General features: G+C 45.5%; 1 protein-coding gene across 1 annotated transcript in view; it reads right to left on the bottom strand.

The window, feature by feature from the left end:
• ULK2 (unc-51 like autophagy activating kinase 2) overlaps positions 1-22,602 on the bottom strand; it is a 143,708-nt gene that overhangs the window by 61,091 nt on the left and 60,015 nt on the right. Inside the window, exons 9-13 of the mRNA XM_087924738.1 lie at positions 21,902-21,960; positions 21,627-21,709; positions 7,234-7,284; positions 4,810-4,898; positions 938-1,109 (exon numbers count right to left, since the gene is read on the bottom strand). Coding sequence (XP_087780864.1) covers positions 938-1,109; positions 4,810-4,898; positions 7,234-7,284; positions 21,627-21,709; positions 21,902-21,960 — 454 coding nt within the window. The remainder of the gene's footprint in view (positions 1-937; positions 1,110-4,809; positions 4,899-7,233; positions 7,285-21,626; positions 21,710-21,901; positions 21,961-22,602) is intronic.

The following is a 22,602-nucleotide window of genomic DNA, read 5'->3' as shown; positions in this document are numbered from 1 at the left end:
AAGCGCGGGTGGAATTGGTGCGTAGAAGGTTTTCCTCTTATTTAATGTGATAATTGGTGCATTCAGTCTTTATCTGGTGGCATAAATTTTTGTATCGGCTTTTGAAGTTGGCAACGTTGACCAGATTTGTTTTAACGCCAGAGTGATCTCTTTTTAGACTGAAGTTTCCTTATTGTTATGGGTAATCTGTTTTTTTGTTTGTTTTGGGAATTGTTGTTGGTACTTATAAGATGGTTGGACGAGCAGGCAAAAAAGCAAACAAACAGCCAGGGAAATGGTTGAAGCTGGAAAACAGGCCCCTTGTCAGTCCAACAGGAGAGTGCGGCTTATTAGGTATTTTGGCAACAAGGGTTTGGCAGCACAAAGAAACAACAGCCAATGACTTATTTTTGTGTTTCCACAAAAATAAGATTGTGTCTCATATTAACTTTTGCTCCAAAAGATGCATTAGGGCTTATTTTCTGGTTAAGTCTTATTTTTGGAGAAATACGGTACTAAATGCATCTATCTGGCTGACAATCTTAACTGGGGCTTATTTTCAGGGTAGGGTTTATATTACGAGCAGTCTGAGAAAAAAATAACGCTAGGGCTTATTTTCCGCTTGGGTCTTATTTTTTTTTGAGGAAACACGGTAAACAGCCATCAACACCCCAAATCAACAACTGAAAAGCCGCACACGGCAGGCACCATATAAATACCACACACACAAGAGCCCCAAAGCACACACACATGTTGCTAGAGAGAAGTTCTTGGAAAATGGGCTCCAAAGCTCGGAAGACAAAACTTCCAGTCCTGGTGACCGATCCAGATTGGATCCTGCAATACGAATCCAATCTGCTACAAAATCGCACAACTTAAACCCTGCCACGCTCCTCACGAGAGCGAGAACTGGGGCGGGGGGGAAGCAGCCAGTTATTCATAAAGTGGAAAAACTCACACAACTGGTCGGAAGAGATGTTGTGCGGAACCAGGACAAAGTCATCGGTGTCGCAGGAGGAATTCTTGCTACTGGTGCTGGCAGAGTCTTTGGACACCTGAAGGTAATTCGGAGGCCCCAAGGGAGGAGAAGACAGGTTGTCTTCCTGGATGTGTTGCATATCTGGAAGGGACTGGAGAGAAGAGGGTGGAGTCAGAGGCAACAGGTTTGCAAAGACAGATGGGGAAATTTATTTATTGATTGAATTTATATTGCCGCCTATTCCCCCATGGCGACTTGAGGAGGCTTACAGAATCCAAAACCATATTTAAAATAAAAAACAATAAAAAGTAACAAAAATGATCAAATAAATTAATAAAGTACAATAGAACAAAATCTGGGGGAAAAAATAAATACCCCACCCCTCAAATTCCCACCCCATCCTGCCCCGACGAGAGCAGATCACACGAGCCATTTGATGGGCTCCATCCCGCTCTGGATCCCCCCAGGCCCGCTGGCAGAACCAGGTCTTCAGTGCCTTCTGGAAGAGTATTAGAGAGGGGGCCATTCTAATCTCTAGGGCAAGGGTCTTCCAACTTGGCAAGTTTAAGACTTGTGGACCTCAACTCCCAGAATTCCTGAGCTAACATGACTGGAGGAGGAATTCTGGGAGTTGAAGTCCACAAGTCTTAAAACTGTCAAGTTTGAAGACACCTGGAATAGTTAGATAGAGAAAGGGAGGTAGAATAGATAGATAGAGGTGAAGGAGAGAAAGATAGAAGAGATAGATAGAAGAGATAGATAAAGAGGTAGAATAGAGAGAGAGAGAGGGAGGATGGGATAGACAGACAGACAGACAGAATAGATCATGGGTCTTCAAAGTTGGCCAGTTTGACTGGTGGACTTCAACTCCCAGAATTCCTGAGCTAACATGACTGGAGGAGGAGGAATTCTGGGAGTTGGAAGTCCACAAGTCTTCAAGCTGTCAAGTTTGAAGACCCCTGCTCTAGGGGAATGATGTTCCAGAGAGAGGGAGCCACCACGGAGAAGGCCCTTCTTCCGGGTCCCACCAAGTGTATCTCCCTCGGGGCAACATTCCCTGCCTTCCCGGTCTGGGATTCCATCTCTTATCTCTCTATAGCAGAAGGGCTGGCAGCTTGAAAGACCTGTGGACTTCAACTCCCAGAATTCCCCAGCCAGCTTGTTTGAGACTTCAGAAAAAGTGCAGAGAAGAGCAACTGAGGGGATGATAGATAGATAGATAGATAGATAGATAGATTGATTTATTTATTGTCATTGTACTCAGAAACCTGAGAACAACGAAATAAGGTGCTCTTCCACAACATACAACTGAACAACACCAAAAGACATATACAAATAACAATGTAAAACAAATTCAAAATTCAAGGCCTGGAGGCTAAAACATATGAAGAACGGCTGCAGGAATTGTGTATGTCTGGCTTAATGAAAAGAAGGACAAACCTCCTGACTTTATGATCCTAAAGAAAACCTTGGAATGTGCAGAAATGGACAGGCTACCAATGGAACTCAGAAAACAAGAGGAGTCAGAATACAATGAGATTTGGAACTGATGGTATAGGTGGCTGGAAGGTAGACAAGAAATAAATAAAAAGTCAAATAGAAGGATACGATAGAAATTGGTCAATATTATATGTAAATTTATTTGTGATAAATAATTAGGATGAAATTCTGTATTGTATCTAAATAAGTGAACGACCATTTGATACAATGAGAGAGCTGTCAATTAGAGTGAACATTGCATTTGCTCACGTTGCGACAAATGGAATGTTTTGATTTTACTGTATGTATATAAATTTATTTCATAAAGTATTTTTATAAATAAAGAAAAAAGAAAAGAAGGACTGGTGGGGGGAACGGGACGGGACATGATAGCAATCTTCCAGTATTTGAGGGGCTGCCAGAAAGAAAGGTGTGGTGGGGGGTTTGACTTATTTTCAAAAGCACCGAAAAGCAAGGCAAGAAAAAAAATATGGATGGAAACTAATTGCAACCTGGAATTGAGGAGAAATTTTCTAACAGTGAGGACAACAAAAAAAGTTTTTTTTTTATAAAAAAAGAAGTCATTAAACCAAAGCATTTTTTTTTTTACTTATGGCCAATGATATGCTCGGATAAGCTTGGGTACATATGCAGTTTCCGGCTACAATTCAGGGCCTCCTCCGCTGCTTGTTTTGACCTGAGATATCCCACAAGGAAAACGCGTCCTCTCCGCTGAGCAATCACCCTTCCCCTTAAAGTTCACAAGTTAAAAAAAAAAAATAGTTCTTTGGTCCAGTTCACACGGTATTTTATTTATTTATTTACTCCCATTGATGGGGCTCGCCCATTTTCATCAAAGAAGCGACCTCCGGATGGGGCGTACAAGTGAAGCGAACGCAATTAATCCATACCTAAAAACCATTATCACGGTTAAGGATCGAAGAGGCACATTTAAAAACAAAAGCGAGAACAAAGACAGCAGCAGATTGAAGGGGTGTAAGTAAAAGTATGAACAAACATACTAGTTCACCTGTCCCTGAGGGTCTGAGGCCTCCTGGACTAATCAGATCTTAACAGCCGTGGTTGGCACAGTGGTTAGAATGCAGCACTGTAGGATTTAGAGGTTGTGTGATAGCAGCCTTCCAATATCTGAGGGGCTGCCACAAAGAAGAAGGGGTCAACCTATTTTCCAAAGCACCAGAGGGCAGGACAAGAAGGAACAGATAGGGTAGGGTAGAGTAGAATAGAATAGAATAAGTGTATAGAATAGTATAGAGTAGAGTAGAATAGAGTACTGTAGAATAGGATAGAACAGAACAGAATACAGTAGAATAGGAGTGTAGAGTAGAGTAGAATATAGAATAGAATAGTATAGAACAGAGCAGAACAGAAGAATAGAATAGAAATATAGAATAGAATAGAGTAGAGTAGAATAGAATAGAGTAGGAGTATAGAGTAGAGCAGTAGAGTAGAGGATAGAATAGAATAAAATATAGAATAGAATAGAGTAGAATAGAATAGGAGTGTAGAGTAGAGTAGAGTAGAATAGGAGTATAGAATAGAATAGAGTAGAATAGAATAGAAATATAGAATAGAATAGAGTAGAATAGAATAGAAATAAGAATGGAATGAAATAGAATAGAGTAGAATAGAATAGGAGTATAGAATAGAGTAGAATAATATAGAGCAGAATAGAAATATAGAATAGAATAGAGTAGAATATAATAGGATAGAATAGAATAGAAATAAGAATGGAATGAAATAGAAGAGAGTAGAATACAATAGAACAGAAATAGAACTAGAACAGAACATAATAGAATTAGAACAAGACTAGATTAGATTAGAATAGAAATAGAAATAGAACAGAATAAAATTAGAACAAGATTAGACTAGATTAGGTTAGAATAGGAATAGAACAGGAATAGAACAGAACACAACCGAGAATGGAATAGAATAGAATTAAATGGAATAGAATTAGAACAGAACAGAAATTCTTTCTGGGCCAAGTGTGACTGGACCCACAAGGACTTGGTATCTTGTGCATAAGCTCTCAGCGTGCACACATATAGCAAATAAATGGTAAAGTCATGAGATACCAACAGGAGACGGTGGTAGGACAGATGAGATATGAGGTGATCATAGCAACACAGCCCGCTACATACAGTAGGTAAATTTCTTAGGCCTAAGACAGCGTTACGGGAATTGAAGATGGGAGCTTAATAAAGAGAGACCCGACCTAGAATGAAGGGGGAAGTTGGTGGCAGGGACACCATTGGATGCACAGGACAGGCCCATCCCTCTGCCCACCCCCACCCCCTTCCCCCAATTCAGAAATACAGAGGACCAATTTTCCAAATCTGAGCAGAACTTACTGGAGGAGAAGCAAACCGGCAGGAGGGAGAGCTACCACAGGATCCGCCAGAGACCGACCCAGCAGGTGCTGGAACAGGTACAGGACAAGCTGAATGGAGGGGGGAGAAAAGGGCAGAAATGACACCACAGACAGGTGGGCTGCAAAACGTGAACCATTTCAAAAGGCCAGTCGTCACTCTCTGTCCAGGGGTATCTGGGCAGGTGCATGTCTCCAGGACCTGAAAAAGGTGGGCAGTAGTCTAGGTGAGGGGTCTCCAAACTTAACCACTTTAAAACTTTTGGGCTTCAAACTCCCAGAGTTCCCTAGCTGGGCACGTGGATTTCAACTCCCAGAATTCCCTAGTCAGACACATGGACTAATTCCCAGAATTCCCTAGCCAGACATGTGGACTTCAACTCCCAGAGTTCCCTAGCCAGACACATGGACTAATTCCCAGAATTCCCTAGCCAGACATGTGGACTTCAACTCCCAGAGTTCCCTAGCCAGACACATAGACTAATTCCCAGAATTCCCTAGCTGGACATGTGGACTTCAACTCCCAGAGTTCCCTAGCCAGACAAGTGGACTTCAACTCCCAGAGTTCCCTAGCTGGACATGTGGACTTCAACTCCCAGAATTCCCTAGCATGGACAGACACATGGACTTCAACTCCCAGAGTTCCCTAGCTGGACACATGGACTTCAACTCCCAGAGTTCCCCAGCTGGACACGTGGACTTCAACTCCCAGAATTCCCTAGCCGGACACGTGGACTTCAACTCCCAGAGTTCCCCAGCTGGATACATGGACTTCAACTCCCAGAATTCCCTAGCCAGACACATGGACTTCAACTCCCAGAGTTCCCCCAGCAAGTGGACTTTACATGACACATGGACTTCAACTCCCAGAGTTCCCCAGCCAGACACATGGACTTCAACTCCCAGAATTCCCCAGCCAGACCCGTGGACTTCAACTCCCAGAGTTCCTCAGCCAGACTTGTGGACTTCAACTCCCAGAGTTCCCCAGCACTGGCTGGGGATTTCTGGGAGTTGAAGTCCCTAAGTCTTAAAGTTGCCAAGTGCTGGATGGGGAATTCTGGGAGTCGAAGTCCACTAGTTATAAAGGGGTTAAGTTTGGAGACCCCTGGTCCAGAGCTTGCAAATACTGCAGCAGATAACAAGACAGGGTAGTCCTTGGTTAACGACTCGTTCAGTGACGGTTCGAAGTTACAACACCACCGAATGACGGGGAGGTGGGAATCGGCTGCCACTCATGAACGCTGCAGAGTCCTTTCCTCCCCTCATCCGTTGTTCGTGACCTTCCCTGCTGCCTCCCCGTGAGCAGGGGAGGACAATAGGGAAGGTTGGAGGTTGCCCCCAGCCTCTCTGGGGGTTCATAACCTGCCAGCCGCTCACACACCCATCATGCAGCAGCCCTGCTACTCTCAAGTACAGGCAGTCCTCGACTTACAACAGTTCAATGAGTGACCGTTTAAAGTTACGACGGCATCGAAAAAAAGTGACCGATGATTGCTTTTCACACTTAGCGGCCATTGTAACACCCACCCACCCCGGTCACCTGATCAAAAATTCAGACACTTGTCTTTAGGACGGTTTTACGGTGTCCCTGGGGGTCATGTGATCCACTTTTGGGACCCTCGGAACAAGCAAAGCCAATGGGGGAAGCCAAGATTCGTTTCGCCACCCTGCTACTAATTTAACTGCTGCGATTCGCTTAACAACGGTGGTCAGAAAGTCGTCAAATGGGACCAAACTCACTTAACAACTGTTCCGCTTAGAAACAGTAATGTGGGACTCAATTGCGATTGTAAGTAGAGGACTGCCTCTCTAAAAAGCAAACTATTAACCCAAAGTCTTGATGATTAAAGAACACCCATCGGCTCCCAGAACATTCTACAGGTAGTCCTCGACTTGTAACAGTTCGCTTCCTGACCATTCAAAGTTACAACGGCGCTGGGAAAAGCGACGTATCACCGTTTTTCACGCTTACGACCGTTGCAACGTCCTCACGTGATTTATATTCGGACGCCTGGCAACTGACTCACATTTACGATGGTTGCAAGGGTCCCGGGATCAACTTTTGGCAACCTTCTGACAAACGAAGTCCGCGGGGGAAGCCAGATTCACTGAACAACCAAGTTACCAATGGCAGTGATTCACTTAACAACGGTGACAGGAAAAGTTGTAAAACAAAAAAAAAAAGGGAAGCACAAAACTCAAACAAACGCCTCACGGAGCAGCCTACATTTGGGGCTTCCTGGCGGTCGTTAAGTCGAGGACTACCTGTGTTGGAAATCAATCCAAGGTGAAAACAAGACCGATCCTGGTTTCGCCTGCCATTCCCGAAAAAGGCCAGAAGGGAAGATCTCGGCGTTTTTATGGAAAGCTCAAAAAGGGTTATTCGAGAAGGACGATTTCGGCTTACATTTTTTGACCGTCGAAACTTGATCCAGGAACGGGTGATTGAAGAAAGCTTCTGTAAGAGAAAAAGACAAAAAAAACGCCACAAACTGAGTTCACAGCAACTGCCTTTAACGAAGATCAAAGCCCGCTTGGGGCTAGGAAATGACACGGTTCAGCAAAGGTTTTCAAAGGCACAGACCACGCAGTTTGGAACGGACAAAAAAATAAAAACAAAAAACGTACCCTGGGAATTTAAAGAAGGCCTCAGGCTTCGCGCAGTGACCGGCCAGTGATATTGAGTGATCTGTTGCAGAGCTGGAATCTCTCCTGGTGTCTTGTGACTGTCACTTCCCAGCTGGTGGGAGATGCCGTCTCAAAGCATCCAAGAGAAAACCAAGCTGGAGAGCTTTCTATTTATTACATCATGATTTTTCCCAATAGTTTGCCATTTTCAGATGGGGTGGACTTCAACTCCCAGAATACCCCACGGTACTTTGAGAGGTGAAGTCAATCCATCTAATCTCTAAGGCCCGAACAAAGGTGTTTATTTCAAGAGGCTTTGCTTTTTTTTTTTTTTCTTGAAGATTGTGGTTGTAAGTCAAGGACTACCTCTATAAAACATTTTTTTACGGAGTCCACACTCTGGATCCTCATTTTACTGACCTTGGAAGGATGGAAGGCTGAGTCAACCTTGAGCCGGCCAGGATCGAACTTTCTGGCTGTGGGCAGAGTTAGCCTGTAATACTGCATTATAACCACTGCACCACCATGGATTCCTTCCTCCCTCCCTGTTCTCCTTCCCTCCATTTCTCCCTCTCTCTTCCCTTTGCCTTCCCTTCCTTCCTTCCTTCCTGTTCTCCTTCCCTCCATTTCTCCCTCTTCCCTTTGCCTTCCTTCCTTCCTGTTCTCCTTCCCTCCATTTCTCTTCCCTTTGCCTGCCTTCCTTCCTTCCTCCTCCTTCCTCCATTTCTCACTCTCTCTTCCCTTTGCCTTCCTTCCTTCCTCCCTCCCTCCCTGTTCTCCTTCCCTCCATTTCTCCTCTCTCTTCCCTTTGCCTTCCTTCCTCCCTCCTGTTCTCCTTCCCTCCATTTCTCCCTCTCTCTTCCCTTTGCCTTCCTTCCTTCCTTCCTGTTGTCCTTCCCTCCATTTCTCCCTCTCTCTTCCCTTTACCTTCCTTCCTTCTTGCCTTCCTTCTCAAGGAATAGCACTTAGACTTATATACCGCTTCAGTGCCTTTACAGCCCTCTCTAAGCGGTTTACAGAGCTAGCCTCTTGCCCCCAACAAACTGGGTCCTCATTTTACCCACCTCGGAGGGACAGAAGGCGGAGTCAACCTGGAGCCAGTCAGGATCAAACTTCCCGGCAGTGGGCAGAGTTAGCTTGCAATACTGCCTTCTAACCACTGCGCCACCATGGCTCTTAAGTCAAGGGCCGCCTGAACGGCGGTGATTTCATTTCAATGGACCGACTGTCACAGGCGGACCGTCCTTAAATTTCACGAAGGGCAAATCCGCGCAGAGGCAGCTTTCTTGCCAAGACCACTTATTTCCTTCCATTTGAGATGGGGAGGCCTATCAATTCTCCTCCCAGAGGACCCTCCGAGATGCTGGAGTGGGAATCGGATCGATTAAAGAGAGCATCTGGATTACGGTCAGAAACTGGCAGGCGCATCCTGGGGGCTTTTTCTATCATTTGGAATATATTGCATCCAATTTTGGTCACCGCGATATACGGAGGCTTTGGAAAGAGGGCAGAGAAGAACGACAAGGATGATTAGGGGACTGGGGGCGAAATCATAAGAAGAACGGTTGCAGGAACTGGGTAGATCTAGTTTAATAGGAGCCTCGGTGGCGCAGTGGTTAGAGTGCAGGACTGCAAGCTGCTCCTACTGCAATTTGGCAGATCGAATCCCACCAGGTTCAAGGTCGATTCAGCCTTCCGCCCTTCCGAGGTCGGTAAAATGAGGACCTAGATTGTTGGGGACGATATGCTGACTCTGTAAACTGCTTTGAGAGGGCTGTGAAGCACTGTAAAGCGGTATATAAGTCTAAGTGCTATTGCTATCATGAAAAGGACTACGGGGGGGACGTGATAGAAGTCTTCCAATATCTCAGGGGCTGCCCCAAAGAAGAGGGAGTCAAGCTATTCTCCAAAGCCCCTGAAGGCAGGACAAGAAGCAACAGAGGGAAACTAATTGCAACCTAGAACTAAGGAGGAATTTAGTGACAATAAGAACAATTAACTAGTGGGACAATTTGCCTCCAGAAGTTGTGAATGCTTCAACGCTGGAAGTTTTTAAGAAGAGATTGGGCAACCATTTATCTGAAATAATATAGGGATTCATGCTTGAGTAGGAGTGTTAGGGATACACCCTAGCAGAATCTGCACGGCAGTCAGGCAAAATATGTGAGATAACTGTTTTTGTAGCTTACACTCAGTAAAACAGATACACAGTGCTAGTTAAATAGTTTATTCCAGTAAGAGTTATAGCACAGTCAAACAGTCCATATATCATTCACTAGTTCAGTCCGTCCAGGGATTATTCAGTTGCAAATTCCAGTGTTGAAAAAGAGAGGTCAGTAAACTTACAAATATCAGTCCAGGAATATATCTCCTCGCAGTAGAGATATGAAGAGGTGAAAAACTCCTCTCTTCCTTCAGCAACTCAGCAGTAGGGGAAAACACGCAGTTAACAAACCATCAATTCATCAAACCAGTCAATCGTCAGGAATCGTCAGCAATCCAGCAGGTTCTCTTGCTCCCTCTTATGGCGGTTTCACACCGCACCCAAAATTACATGCTTTGCAGTTTAAAGTGACACACACTTAAACTTACTATCATAGTCTATATATATTATTTTACCCAAACTATGTTAGGTAACCTATGTTATTCCTAACAAGGAGGTTGGAGTATCTGTACAACATAATTTCTCAATCCTTTGGCCTTCGAGGGACGTCCAGAAATGGATGGAAACTAACGAAGAAGAGAAGCAACCTGGAGTTAAGTAGAAACTTCCTAACAGTGAGGACAATTAACCAGTGGAACCGCTTGCCACCAGAAGTTGTGGGTGCTTCATACCACTGGAGGTTTTTACGAAGAGATTGGACAGTCACTTGTCTGAAATGGTATACGGTCTCCTGCTTGAGCTGTGGGCTGGACTAGAAGACCTCCAGGGTTCCTTCCAGCTCCATTCTGAACTGAACCTCCAAGGTCGTTCCAACTCTGTGATTCTTTGTTCTATCAAACAAATCTTGAGCTTTTTCTATCAAACCATCATAATTGATTAAAACAAAACAAAACAAAAGCTCTCAACTTTGATTGCCTTGGAGGGATGTTAAGAGGGGAAAAGGCGATAAAAAGCTGCCTGATGAATTGTTATCAGTTTTATCAGGATTCTAACCTCGGGACAGAAATCCGCATGTATCCTTACATTCCTTCTGCTCTCAAGACTGTAAAAAAAGGAGAAGGACCATTGTGATGGTTCACCAAGGGAGAAAAAGCACGCAAAACCGACAACTAGGTAACACAGGTAGTCCTCGACTTACAGCAGTTCGTTTCGTGCCACAACGAAGTTACAGCGGCGCTGAAAAAAGGGACTTAGGGCCGTTTTCCGTAGCATCTCTATGCTCAAGTGATCAAAATTCAGAGGCTTGGCAGCTGATTCTTATTTACGACAGTCGCAGTGTCCCTGGGTCATGTTTTGCGACCTTCTGTTGGGGTTCGCCGGCAGCAGGTGCAGACAGGTGAGCTCTCGGAGAGCGAGGACTCGGATGAGGGGCCTGCATGGGATGCAGGGATGGGGACAGGATCATCAGTGGAGTGGAGTGCTGCCTTTGGAGATTGTGGAGGCTGGCAGCAGTGAGGAAGAGGTCCCCGAGGAGCCTGTGCCAAGGGCACATGCAGAAAGGATTACTCGGAGAAAAGAACAATTACAGCAGCACAGGCGACTCGGGAGTAAGGCTGCAAGGTAATGGCCCCTCCCTGAAGAGATAAAAGCCAGCTGAGAAACCGCAGCTCTTTGCAGGAAGCAAAGAAGTTTTTGCACTCAAGCCTTGTGGACGTTCCGAGTATTTTGGTTGGTGTTTGGAGACTCTTTGGTTTATTGTTTAGGAACTTTATCTGTTGTTCTTGGCAGCCTTGAAAAAACTTGGCAAGGCTTTCCTGTCAGAGCTAATTAGTTGGAAGCAGCCTTTTATCTGTGAAGGAACAGGATTCGTGAGTGAAACAGTAAAAGGTTGTGGTGCTACCTTTGTCTTGTGTTTGCTCTCTTGGAACCAAGTTTGGTTCGGAACACCTTTGGACAATCAAAGCCAATGGGGAAGCCGGGTTCATTTAACAACCGGGTTATTAATTTAGCAACTGCAGCGATTCACTTAACAAATGTGGCAAGAAAGGTCATAAAATGGGGGCAAAACTCACTTTGACAAATGTTTTGCTTTAGCAACAGAAACTTTGGGGCTCAACTGTGGCCGTAAGTCAAGGACTAGCTGCAGTCTTACATTCCTTCGGCTCTCAAAACTTTAAAAAGAGGACAAAGGCAGCCGTATTGGTTTGAGAGGTGGGGGCGAAAACCCCCGCAATCTACAACTGTGTTAAGGCTATTGTTGGGGCTATCCAAAAGCACACACAAACTCCCACACGTATGTGTGTGTGTGTGGGGGTGGGGGTGTGCACGTTTGTTGATCTTATGCCGGCAGTAACTGCAAAGGTTGGTAGTTGTAATGCTTTCTCTCTAAGTGCCGCCGCTTTTCGACAAACAAGCAGAGCGTTCAACTTTCAACCTTCCAGGTGGGGACGATAAGTCATCTTTCTACGGACAAAAGGTTCCTTGGGACTTCGCAGGAAAAACAGTGCGTGTTTTTCTGTGTTTTTGTGTGTGTGTGTGTCGATGATTATGGGGTGGATGCTCTCCACACGCCTCCCATATAAACCTCCCCCGTTAAGAAAAAAAAAAAAAACTGCTTTGCGTTTTTCCACCGCGAATTGTTAACAAAGCTTAAAGCAAGTGTGTGTGTGTGTGTGTGTGTGTGTGTGTGTGTGTGTGTTAGCAAAGCAAACAACGGCTATAATCGAGAGCACATCGGTCACCTGGAACATTTGAAATCCCTGGAGGAAAAAGACTAGACATTCTCTAGCCTTTCAGAACAGGGTGTTCTGAAATCCAGATGGGACAGTTTGCCGGAAAAATACAGCTGGCGTTACCTGGGACGAGAACATAACGTCCCGGGCAAATGAGCTGGCAAGAACCAACGGAGTATGATAGCTTTTATCTCAAGATTGAGCAAGATTTCCGCCCCCACGTTGACTTAGGCAAGAAAAACCCAAAGGACACCTATAATAGACTGGGTGGAACCAGGCTCAAGAGCAGGAACTGGGAGGGGGATCTCGGAGTCTTAGTGGACAACCAGCTAAATAGGAGCCAGCCGTGTGCAGCAGCAGCCCAAAAAGCCAATGCAATCCTAAGTTTCGTTCACAGAGGGATATAATCGAGATCAAGGGAGGTACTAATACCACTCTATAAAGCCTTAGTAAGGCCACACCTAGAGTACTGCACCTGGTTTTGGTCACCACACTATGAAAAAGATGTTGAGGCTCTAGAAAGAGTGCAGAGAAGAGCAACCAGGATGATGAGGGGATTGGAGGCTAAAACATATGAAGACCGATTGCAGGAACTGGGTTTGGCTAGTCTAGGGAAGAGAAGGACCAGGGGAGACAGGATAGCATCTTCCAATATTTGAGGGGCTGCCCCAGAGAGGAGGAAGGGGGTCAAACTATTCTCCAAAGCACCTGAAGGCCAGACAAGGAACAATGGATGGAAACTGAACAAGGAGAGATTCAACCTGGAAACAAGGAGAAACTTTCTGACAGGGAGAACAATCACCAATGGAACAGAAGTTGCCCTTTGGAGTTGTGGGAGCGCCATCATTTCAAATTTTCAAGAAGAGACTGGACTGCCATTTGTCAGAAATGGTGTAGGGCCTCCCGCTTGGGTGGGGGGTTGGACTAGATGACCTACAAGGCCCCTTCCAACTCTGATTATCTGTTACCTGTTTCTAAATATTGCCTGTTTTTGTTTTTATACTCCTGGTACGATCTAGCCTCCAACTATTTTTAAATGCGGGCAAATCCTCGACTTACGACCACAGCCGAGGCCCAAATTTCTGCTGCTAAGCAAAAACAGTTGTACAAGAAGAGTTTCGCCCCATCGTATGACCTTTCTGGCCGTGGTTGTTCAGTGAATCGGGCTACTCCGTGGACTGGGCTTGTCAGAAGGTCGCAAAAAGGGGATCCCAAGTGTCCCTGGGATACGGCGACCGTCATAAATATGAATCAAGTTGCCAAGCGGCTGAATTTTGATCACTGACCAAGGATGCTGCTGCAATTGTTATAAGTGCAAAAAACCGGGCGTAAGTCATGTTTTTTGGTGTCGTCGTAACTCTGAACGGTCACTAAACTGTTGTCAGTCAAGGAGTACCAGGTTAGAAAGCAAGAAACCGTGAGTTCAAATTCCCACCTTAGCCATAAAAGCCAGCTGGGTGATTTTAGGCCAATCACCAGCAAGCGGTGAATTCTAGTCCCGCCTTAAGCGTGAAAGCCGGCTGAATGATTTTGGGCCAATCACCAGGAGACGGGAAGTTCTAGTCCCGCCTTAGGTATGAAAGTTGGCTGGATGATTTGGGGCCAATCACCAGGTGACAGTGAGTTCTAGTCCAATCTTAAACATGAAACGCTGAATGATTTTGAGCCAATCACCAGGAGACGGAAGTTCTAGTCCGCCTTAGGTATGAAAGCTGGCTGGATGATTTGGGGCCAATCACCAGGTGACAGTGAGTTCTAGTCCCGCCTTAAGCATGAAAGCCGGCTGAATGATTTTGAGCCAATCACCAGGAGACGGGAGTCCTAGTCCCGCCTTAGGCATGAAAGTTGGCTGGATGATTTGGGGCCAATCACCAGGTGACAGTGAGTTCTAGTCCCGCCTTAAGCATGAAAGCCGGCTGAATGATTTTGGGCCAATCACCAGGAGACGGGGAGTTCTAGTCCCGCCTTAGGTATGAAAGCTGGCTGGATGATTTGGGGCCAATCACCAGGTGACAGTGAGTTCTAGTCCAATCTTAAACATGAAAGCCGGCTGAACGATTTTGAGCCAATCACCAGGAGACGGGGAGTTCTAGTCCCGCCTTAGGCATGAAAGCTGGCTGGATGATTTGGGGCCAATCACCAGGTGACAGTGAGTTCTAGTCCAATCTTAAACATGAAAGCCGGCTGAATGATTTTGGGCCAATCACCAGGAGACGGGGAGTTCTAGTCCCGCCTTAGGTATGAAAGCTGGCTGGATGATTTGGGGCCAATCACCAGGTGACAGTGAGTTCTAGTCCCGCCTTAAGCATGAAAGCCGGCTGAATGATTTTGAGCCAATCACCAGGAGACGGGGAGTCCTAGTCCCGCCTTAGGCATGAAAGTTGGCTGGATGATTTGGGGCCAATCACCAGGTGACAGTGAGTTCTAGTCCCACCTTAAGCATGAAAGCCAGCTGAATGATTTTGGGCCAATCACCAGGAGACGGGGAGTTCTAGTCCCGCCTTAGGCATGAAAGCTGGCTGGATGATTTGGGGCCAATCACCAGGTGACAGTGAGTTCTAGTCCCACCTTAAGCATGAAAGCCGGCTGAATGATTTTGAGCCAATCACCAGGAGACGGGGAGTCCTAGTCCCGCCTTAGGCATGAAAGCTGGCTGGATGATTTGGGGCCAATCACCAGGTGACAGTGAGTTCTAGTCCCGCCTTAAGCATGAAAGCCGGCTGAATGATTTTGGGCCAATCACCAGGAGACGGGGAGTTCTAGTCCCGCCTTAGGCATGAAAGCTGGCTGGATGATTTTGGGGCCAACTAGCAGCAGACTCCGAGTTCTACTCCCGCCTTAAGGCACGAAAAAAGCGACACCGCTGTTTTTCACAGGACCGTTGCAGCATCCCCATAGTCACCTGATCAAAATTCGAATGCTTGGCAACCAGCTCAGGTTTATGACGGTTGCCGTGTCCCAGGGTCCACGTGATCCCCTTTTGCGGCCCTTCGGACAAGCAAAGTCCATGGGAAGCCAGATTCACTTAACAACCGGGCCACCAACTTAACTGCAGGGACTCACTTAACGTCTGTGGCAAGTGCGCTCGTAAAATGGGGGCAACACTCGGTTAACCGTCTCACTTAGCAACAAAACTCTGGGCTCCCCACTGTGGTCCTAAGTCGAGGACTACCTGCAGGTACAAAGGCTTTAATGAAACCCGTTCCCATCTCCAGACAACGGCTGAATATCAAAGGCAAGAAGTCCTCAACGTCATTCTTTTTCTCTCTTCCCTCCCCAGCCTTTTCTTGCCTTCTCTGTTGTTTTGCGGAGTCACAAGTCTTTTCTGAGAATTTGTTTTCAGCAGAGAACAACGTTTGCTCAATTCCAGGCAAAGGGAAAAAAACAAAAAGAAACAAACATGAAATAAAAATATAAAATAAGACCATTCTCCCCTGCAGGCAATTAAAAGTCAAATCGGAGCAATTGTTTTCCGTCTCCTGGGCATCAGCTGATCAGCCACGGAACACAACTTGAGTTGGCAACATGAGAATTTCGTCAGAAACTTTCCCAGACAACAATCGCAAGAGCCAAGAAAGATGTTAGACGTAAGCGCTATAAATAACTTGGCCAAAGCTATTTCCAGAGCTGGTTTTATTCTTGCGGGGTTCTTTTTGTGTGTGTGTGTGTGCGATTAATCATTAACGCAACGGGTCCGACTTTACAAGCTGCCTACAGCTTGTTCCTGCTTTAAATGTTACTTAAAAGAAATAAACACAACCTTGGAACCGCGGCTGTGTTTCTAAGAAATTCAGGATTATCTAAGCAGCTCTTGCACTGTTTACCAGTCGACGTCCCTAACCGGAAGCCTTCCCAACCCACCATCACCGAGCATGGCTGGGCATCGAACCAACCACTGAGCTGAAGTGACAAACCCAGGGGAGAAATTGCCCATTCTGCGGGTATTGGCTTTTTAAATGCCATCATCTGCCAATTACAACTCTTGTGGACCAAAAAAGAGAAAGAGAGAGAGAGAGAGAAAAGAGAAAGAGAGAGAGAGAAATAAAAGGAGATGCCATCAGGAAATCAATTCAGATTTAATTGCTGGATTGAAAGAGCCTGGCGCAACTAATAAAACCCCCATTCGGCTAGGTGCAGGGCCAAACAACAGGCTTAGAAGTCACAGAGAAAGGATCTGGTACTTATTCTTATGAATCCTAGTGGATAGACTAGAATAGACTAGGATAGGATAGAATATTATAGAATATTATAGAATAGAATAGAATATTGGAATGTAGAATAGGATAGGATATTGGAGTGTAGAATAGAATAAAATAGAATATTGGAATGTAGAATAGAATAGAATAGAACAGAATATTGGAGTGTAGAATAGAATAAAATAGAATTGAGTAAATAGAATACTGGAATGTAGAATAGAACAGAAAAGAACAGCACATTGGAGTATAGAATAGAATAAAATAGGATAGGATAGAATATTGGAGTGTAGAATAGAATAAATTGGAATAGAATAGAATAGAATATTGGAATGTAGAATAGAATAGGATAGGATAGGATAGGATAGGATAGAATAACTTTGTCACTTTGAAATGTACACTAATTGGCATACATTAAAAATCAAATTTCGCTGCATACAGCTCTTAAAGGGTCACCGCCTCCAATTTTCACTACATAAATAGGACAAGGAAGCTGAAACAAATAAAGAATGGTTGTTGGAATTGGGTATGTCTAGTCTAAGAAAGAGAAGGACCAGGGATGACAGGATAGCAGTCCTCCAATATCTGAGGGGCTGCCCCAAAGAAGAAGGAGTCAACCTATTCTCCAAAGCACCAGAAGGCAGGTGAAGAAGCAACGGATGGAAACTCATCCAGGACAGAAGCAACCTGGAACTAAGGAGAAATTTCCTGACAGTGAGAACCATTCATCAGTGGGACCACTTGCCTCCAGAAGTTGTAAATGCTCCAACTCTGGGAGATTTTTTAAGAAGAGACTAGACAGCCATTTGTTTGAAATGATATAGGGTTTCCTGCCTGAGGAGGGGGTTAGACTAGAAGACCTCCAAGGTCCCTTCCAGCTCCATTCTGATTGATTCTATTCTATTCTCTTCTCTTCTCTGTTCTGTTTTGTTCAGTTCTACTCTACTCGCTATAGTGGCGCAGTGGTTAGAGTGCAGTACTGCAGGCTATTTCTGCTGACTGCTGGCTGCCTGCAATTTGGCAGTTCAAATCTCACCAGGCTCAAGGTTGGCTCAACCTTCCATCCTTCTGAGGGGGGTAAAACGAGGACCCAGATTGTTGAGGGCAATGCGGGGACTCTGTAACCTGCTTAGAGAGGGCTGGAAAGCCCTGCGAAGCGGTATGTAAGTCTAAGCGCTATTGCTATTCTATTCTACTTCTAAGAAGCTATGCCTTTCTCAACGAATGGAGTCAAGGATCGTTTCTATCCAGAGGTTCAAACTTGTGGGAAAGGTGACATCCGATCACCAAGCAAAATCGAAGAGGGAAGCAAGATTCACTTAGCAACCCTGTTACTAACTTAACAACCGCGGCGATTCACTTAACCGTTGTGGCAAGGAAATTCAACAAAGGGTGGCAAAATTCACCTAACAACGGAGAAGTGGGGCGCAATTGTGGTGGAGGATTCCCTGAACTGAGTCAATAGAATAGAATAACAGAGTTGGAAGGAACCTTGGAGGTCTTCTAGTCCAACCCCCTGCCTAGGCAGCAAACCCTACACCACTTCAGACAAAGGGTGATCCAACCTTTTTTTAAAAAAAAACCTCCAGTGATAGAGCACCCACAACTTCTGGAGGCAAGTTGTTTAATTGTTCTTTCAGGAATTTTCTCCTTAGTTCCAGGTTGCCTTCTCTCCTTGATTAGTTTCCACCCGTTGCTTCTTGTCCTGCCTTCAGGGGCTTTGGAGAATAGCTTGACTCCCTCTTCTTTGGGGCAGCCCCTGAGATATTGGAAGACTGCTATCCTGTCTCCCCTGGTCCTTCTCTTCATTAAATTTAGACATACCCAGTTCCTGCAACCGTTCTTCATATGTTTTAGCCTCCAGTCCCCTAAGTCACCACTACTATTACTATTAATCTTCTCATCGTTCCTATCGCCCATCCCCTCCCACTTGTGACTGTATGACTGCAACCTTGTTGCTTGCACCCTAACCATTTATACTGACTGTTTCCTAGTATGATTTGATTATTTATTGTACCCTATGACTAATATTAAGAGTTGTACCTTATGAGTCTTGTATCTTTTCTTTTATGTACACTGAGAGCATTTGCACCAAGACAAATTCCTTGTGTGTCCAATCACAACTGATCAATAAATAATTCTATTCTTCATTTCAATAAATTATATTCTATTCTAAATTCTATCCTATTCTTAATTCTATTCTATTCTACTCTACTCTACTTCTATTCTTAATTCTATTCTATTCTTAATTCTATTCTATTCTACTCTACTTCTATTCTCAAATTCTATTCTACTTCAGTTCTTAATTCTATTCTATTCTTCTATTCTATTCTATTCTATTCTATTCTATTCTATTCTTAATTCTATTCTATTCTATTCTATTCTACTCTACTCTACTCTACTGTACTTCTATTCTTAATTCTATTCTACTCTATTCTTTATTCTATTCCATTCTCTTTGTTGCTCTTCTCTGCACTCTTTCTCGAATCTCAACATCTTTTTTTACATCGTGGCGACCAAAATTCAATGCTTTATTCCAAGTGCGGCCATGTGTGTGGCCAAAATGAAACAGATGATTTTGCCGCTAACGGCCATTATTCTGTTCTAATTCGTTTCAGAACATTCCATTTTTAATTCCGGTCTGTCGATCCAGAATATAAAAAAAGGGTTGGCTGGTTTGGTTCTGAGCTGGCACTGGGAGACGGTGGCTTGGGGGAAGGCTTAACGCTACGGAGCTGGCTCCCTTCCCGTTGTCCTACTTGGGAGGCAGCTGTCCTAACCCCCTCGGGCGTTATGTCTGGGGTAGGCAGAAGGGGCTGTGGAACACCAGCCAAGCCTTGGGGATGCAATGACCCTGCAGAGCTTTAGATGCAATTCCAGAAAGGTCCTCCAAACCCTGAATGGGGCATCTGTCTGCAAGTCCCTCAAGCAACAGCCGGCTGCGTCGAAGGACAGCCTCCCGCGAGCCAAGAAGAGACACTGGTCCTTTCAGAGGTTGTGGGACGGGGGCTAAATTTGTCTCCCGCAACAGGTGCGCAGTCAGAACTGCACCTTGTCTGTGGGGATTCTCCGTCAACCAGGTCATGGTTGTCCCAAAAGGCCCCCTCGCCCCCCCCCAGAGGCTACTGGGCTTTCTGGTTTTTCTTGAAGACGTTTCGCTTCTGATCCAAGAAGCTTCTGCTAACCTGCCTTCCATGGAGGACATGTCTACTGCACCCTGAGTCAAAAAGAAGGCTGTGAAACTATCTACAGACCCCTCACACCCCGGATATAAACTGTTTTAACTCCTTCCCTCAAAACGACGCTATAGACCAGTGATGGCAAACCTTTCCGGCACCAAGTGCCGAAACCGGAATGTGCGTGCATACATGTGCATGTGCCAGAGCACCAGAAACCTGAAGACCAGCTGGCCGGTGCGCGCATACATGTTTTTTGGCCTTTTGGGGGGCTGTTTTCAGGCCAGGTTGGGGCTGTTTTCAGCCTATTTTCAGGCTGGTTTGGGGCCCTTTTGGCTGGAAAACGGCCCAGAAAACAGCTGGAAAACAGTCCACAAAACGGCCAGAAAACAACCTGAAAAATGGCCTGGAAAAAGGCCCACAAACTGGCTTATTTTTTGGCCACTTTTATGCCATTTTCCAGTGCTCTAAGACCAGCTGGCTGGCTAACCCTAACCCTAACGTGACAGCGTGTATGCCCACAGAGGCCTCTGCATACCACCTCTGGCACACGTGCCATAGGTTCGCCATCACGGCTATAGACAGTCAGCAGAAGAAGCCTTCACACGAACCACTACGCCACCGAGGCTCACTATATACACACAAGGCAGTTCCACAATGTTGAACAGACAATTGTCCAGACCCAGGTCCAAAAGAACATCCCGAGTGTCTTTTGGGGCCAGTCTGTCTCAGTCCCAACCTACTTCACAAAATATCTGTTTAGGGCAGAGGTCTCCGAACTTGTCAACTTTTAAGACTTGTGGACTTCAACTCCCAGAATTCCTCAGCCAGGAATTCTGGGAGTTGAAGTCCACAAGTCTTAAAAGCTGCCAAGTTTGGAGACCCCTGGTTTCGTGGCAACAGTCTTTTCTGGCTTGGCAGCCCAGAAGACAGCGGCAGGGCTGAGCGGAGATGGTTTCACCTGCCGCTTTCACAAACGCAGCTTCTCATGTGCCTGCATGTGCAAATTGCTTGCCACTTCCGTGGCCCGGTTCCAAACAGGCACCGGGCCAGACACCGGGCTGTGGACCCTTGTTTTACGGGGAAATACGAGAAGGGATTTCTACAAATGTCCCCGATCTCCTGGAGGAAAAGGCAGGAAACAATAACCCCAACAAATGAGACAGGAAATGCTGTCTCAAGCGCTGGCCAGCTCAACTTGACCTTCCCTGCAAACATCAATCAATCAACTTGAGCTTCTCGTAAAAGTCACGGCCCCGGCTCATTTGAGCAGATCGTTGCTGCGATTGCAAACCGGATCGGACATGAGGATCGGTTCCAGAAGTGGTATTTAGCCGGTTCTGACCAGTTCCGGAGAACCGGTAGCGGAAATTTTGAGTAGTATGGAGAACCAGCCAATCCCACCTCTGACTGGCCCCGCCAACCCCATCTCTTCTCTACACCTCCTGAGTCCCAGCTGATTGGCTGGGTCTCCTTTGGTTGCCCTGCATAGGAGGACGGAGCTGGAAAGCAGGTTAGTGGGGTGGGGAAGGAATAGGGATTTTGCGATATGGAATGAAATAGAATAGAATAGAATGGGATGGGATGGGATGGGATAGGATAGGATAGAATGCTTATAGGCCAAGTGTGGTTGGTGCAAATGCTCTCAGTGTACATAGAAGAAAAGATACATTCGTCAAGAGTGAAGAATCCTCAGGTACAACACTTAATAATAGTCATAGGGTACAATAAGCAATCAAATCATACTAGGAAACAGTCAATATAGATCAATATAGTATCCTTCCCCTGGAGTGGGGAGGGAATGGGGATTTTGCAGTAACCTTCCCCTGCCACGCCCACCAAGCCACGCCCACAGAACCGGTAGTAAAAAAAAATTTGAATCCCACCACCGATCAGTTCTCTTTCCTTACTGGGGGAAAAAAAAAATAGGAGACCTTTTTTAAAAGCATCCCGGATCTTTCACTCACCGAAGTCCATTCTGTCTTTCTGGTTTCTCTGAAGCAAGTTCAGAAGCAAATCGGACAAGTAGGCTGAGGTTTCCCTGGGGATGCTAAAAGAGCAAAGTCAAAAAAATAAAAAATAAAAAAAATGGGCAGATGATTTATGGTCTCTCTGGAGGTTCAAAGCCATCCCCAATGGGCTGCGATACCGTGCCATCCTGTGGCTACTTGGAAGGGCACCGGCCGCGACAAACAAAGGCACTGAAATTGGATGCCGCGGTTTAAGGGAGCGCCGAGCCTACCTCGGGATGAGGTTTCTGTTCTTCTCGTAAAACATTCGCAGATCCTGAGGACTATTCGCCTATAAAAAAAATGAGATTGATTTAGATTAAGTTAATTTAGGGTGATTTTGAGGTTGGCTTCACCCAATGTCCAAATGAGGTTTTTTTTAATTGTATTACGGCTTTGCTTCATTCACGGATCTCTACGGAGGACGGATCTAGACAGCACAACTAAAAGCATAAAACCAACCCCAATATTTATTTTAGAAAGTTTATGAGGATGATTAGCAGTGTCTTGGAATCAAGGGAGCAGCAAATGAGAGTCCCTGTCAGGGCAAGTCCCTTGTGTATCGACAGAGAGCAAACCCTTCTCCCTTCTAGCACGGATGATATTACTTGGCTGCGTCATGAAACGCCTGCAAGAAAACAGCCAAGCTCAGAAAACACCAAGAACCCACCAACCAACCATCCATCCACCCACCCTTAATCAAGGAAACCCTGAGGACACCTCACCAACACTACTGTCAGTGCAAACCACGAGTATAAATGAAAAGAGAACAAACACCACTCCCGTTTAGCTCTGATAATGTAACGTAGCTGGGTCATGAAATGTCTACTAGAAAACCAGCAAGCTCAGAGGGCACCAAGAACTAACCGTCCATCCATGACAGTCTAACCAAGGATACCCCAACAATACTGACAGAGCAAACCATTAGTATATA

Source organism: Pseudonaja textilis, chromosome 1 (assembly GCF_049901715.1).
Source record: "Pseudonaja textilis isolate UNSWEBS1 chromosome 1, rPseTex1.2, whole genome shotgun sequence".
Classification (NCBI taxonomy): Eukaryota; Metazoa; Chordata; class Lepidosauria; order Squamata; family Elapidae; genus Pseudonaja; species Pseudonaja textilis.
This window is presented reverse-complemented; position numbering and strand designations above follow the sequence as displayed.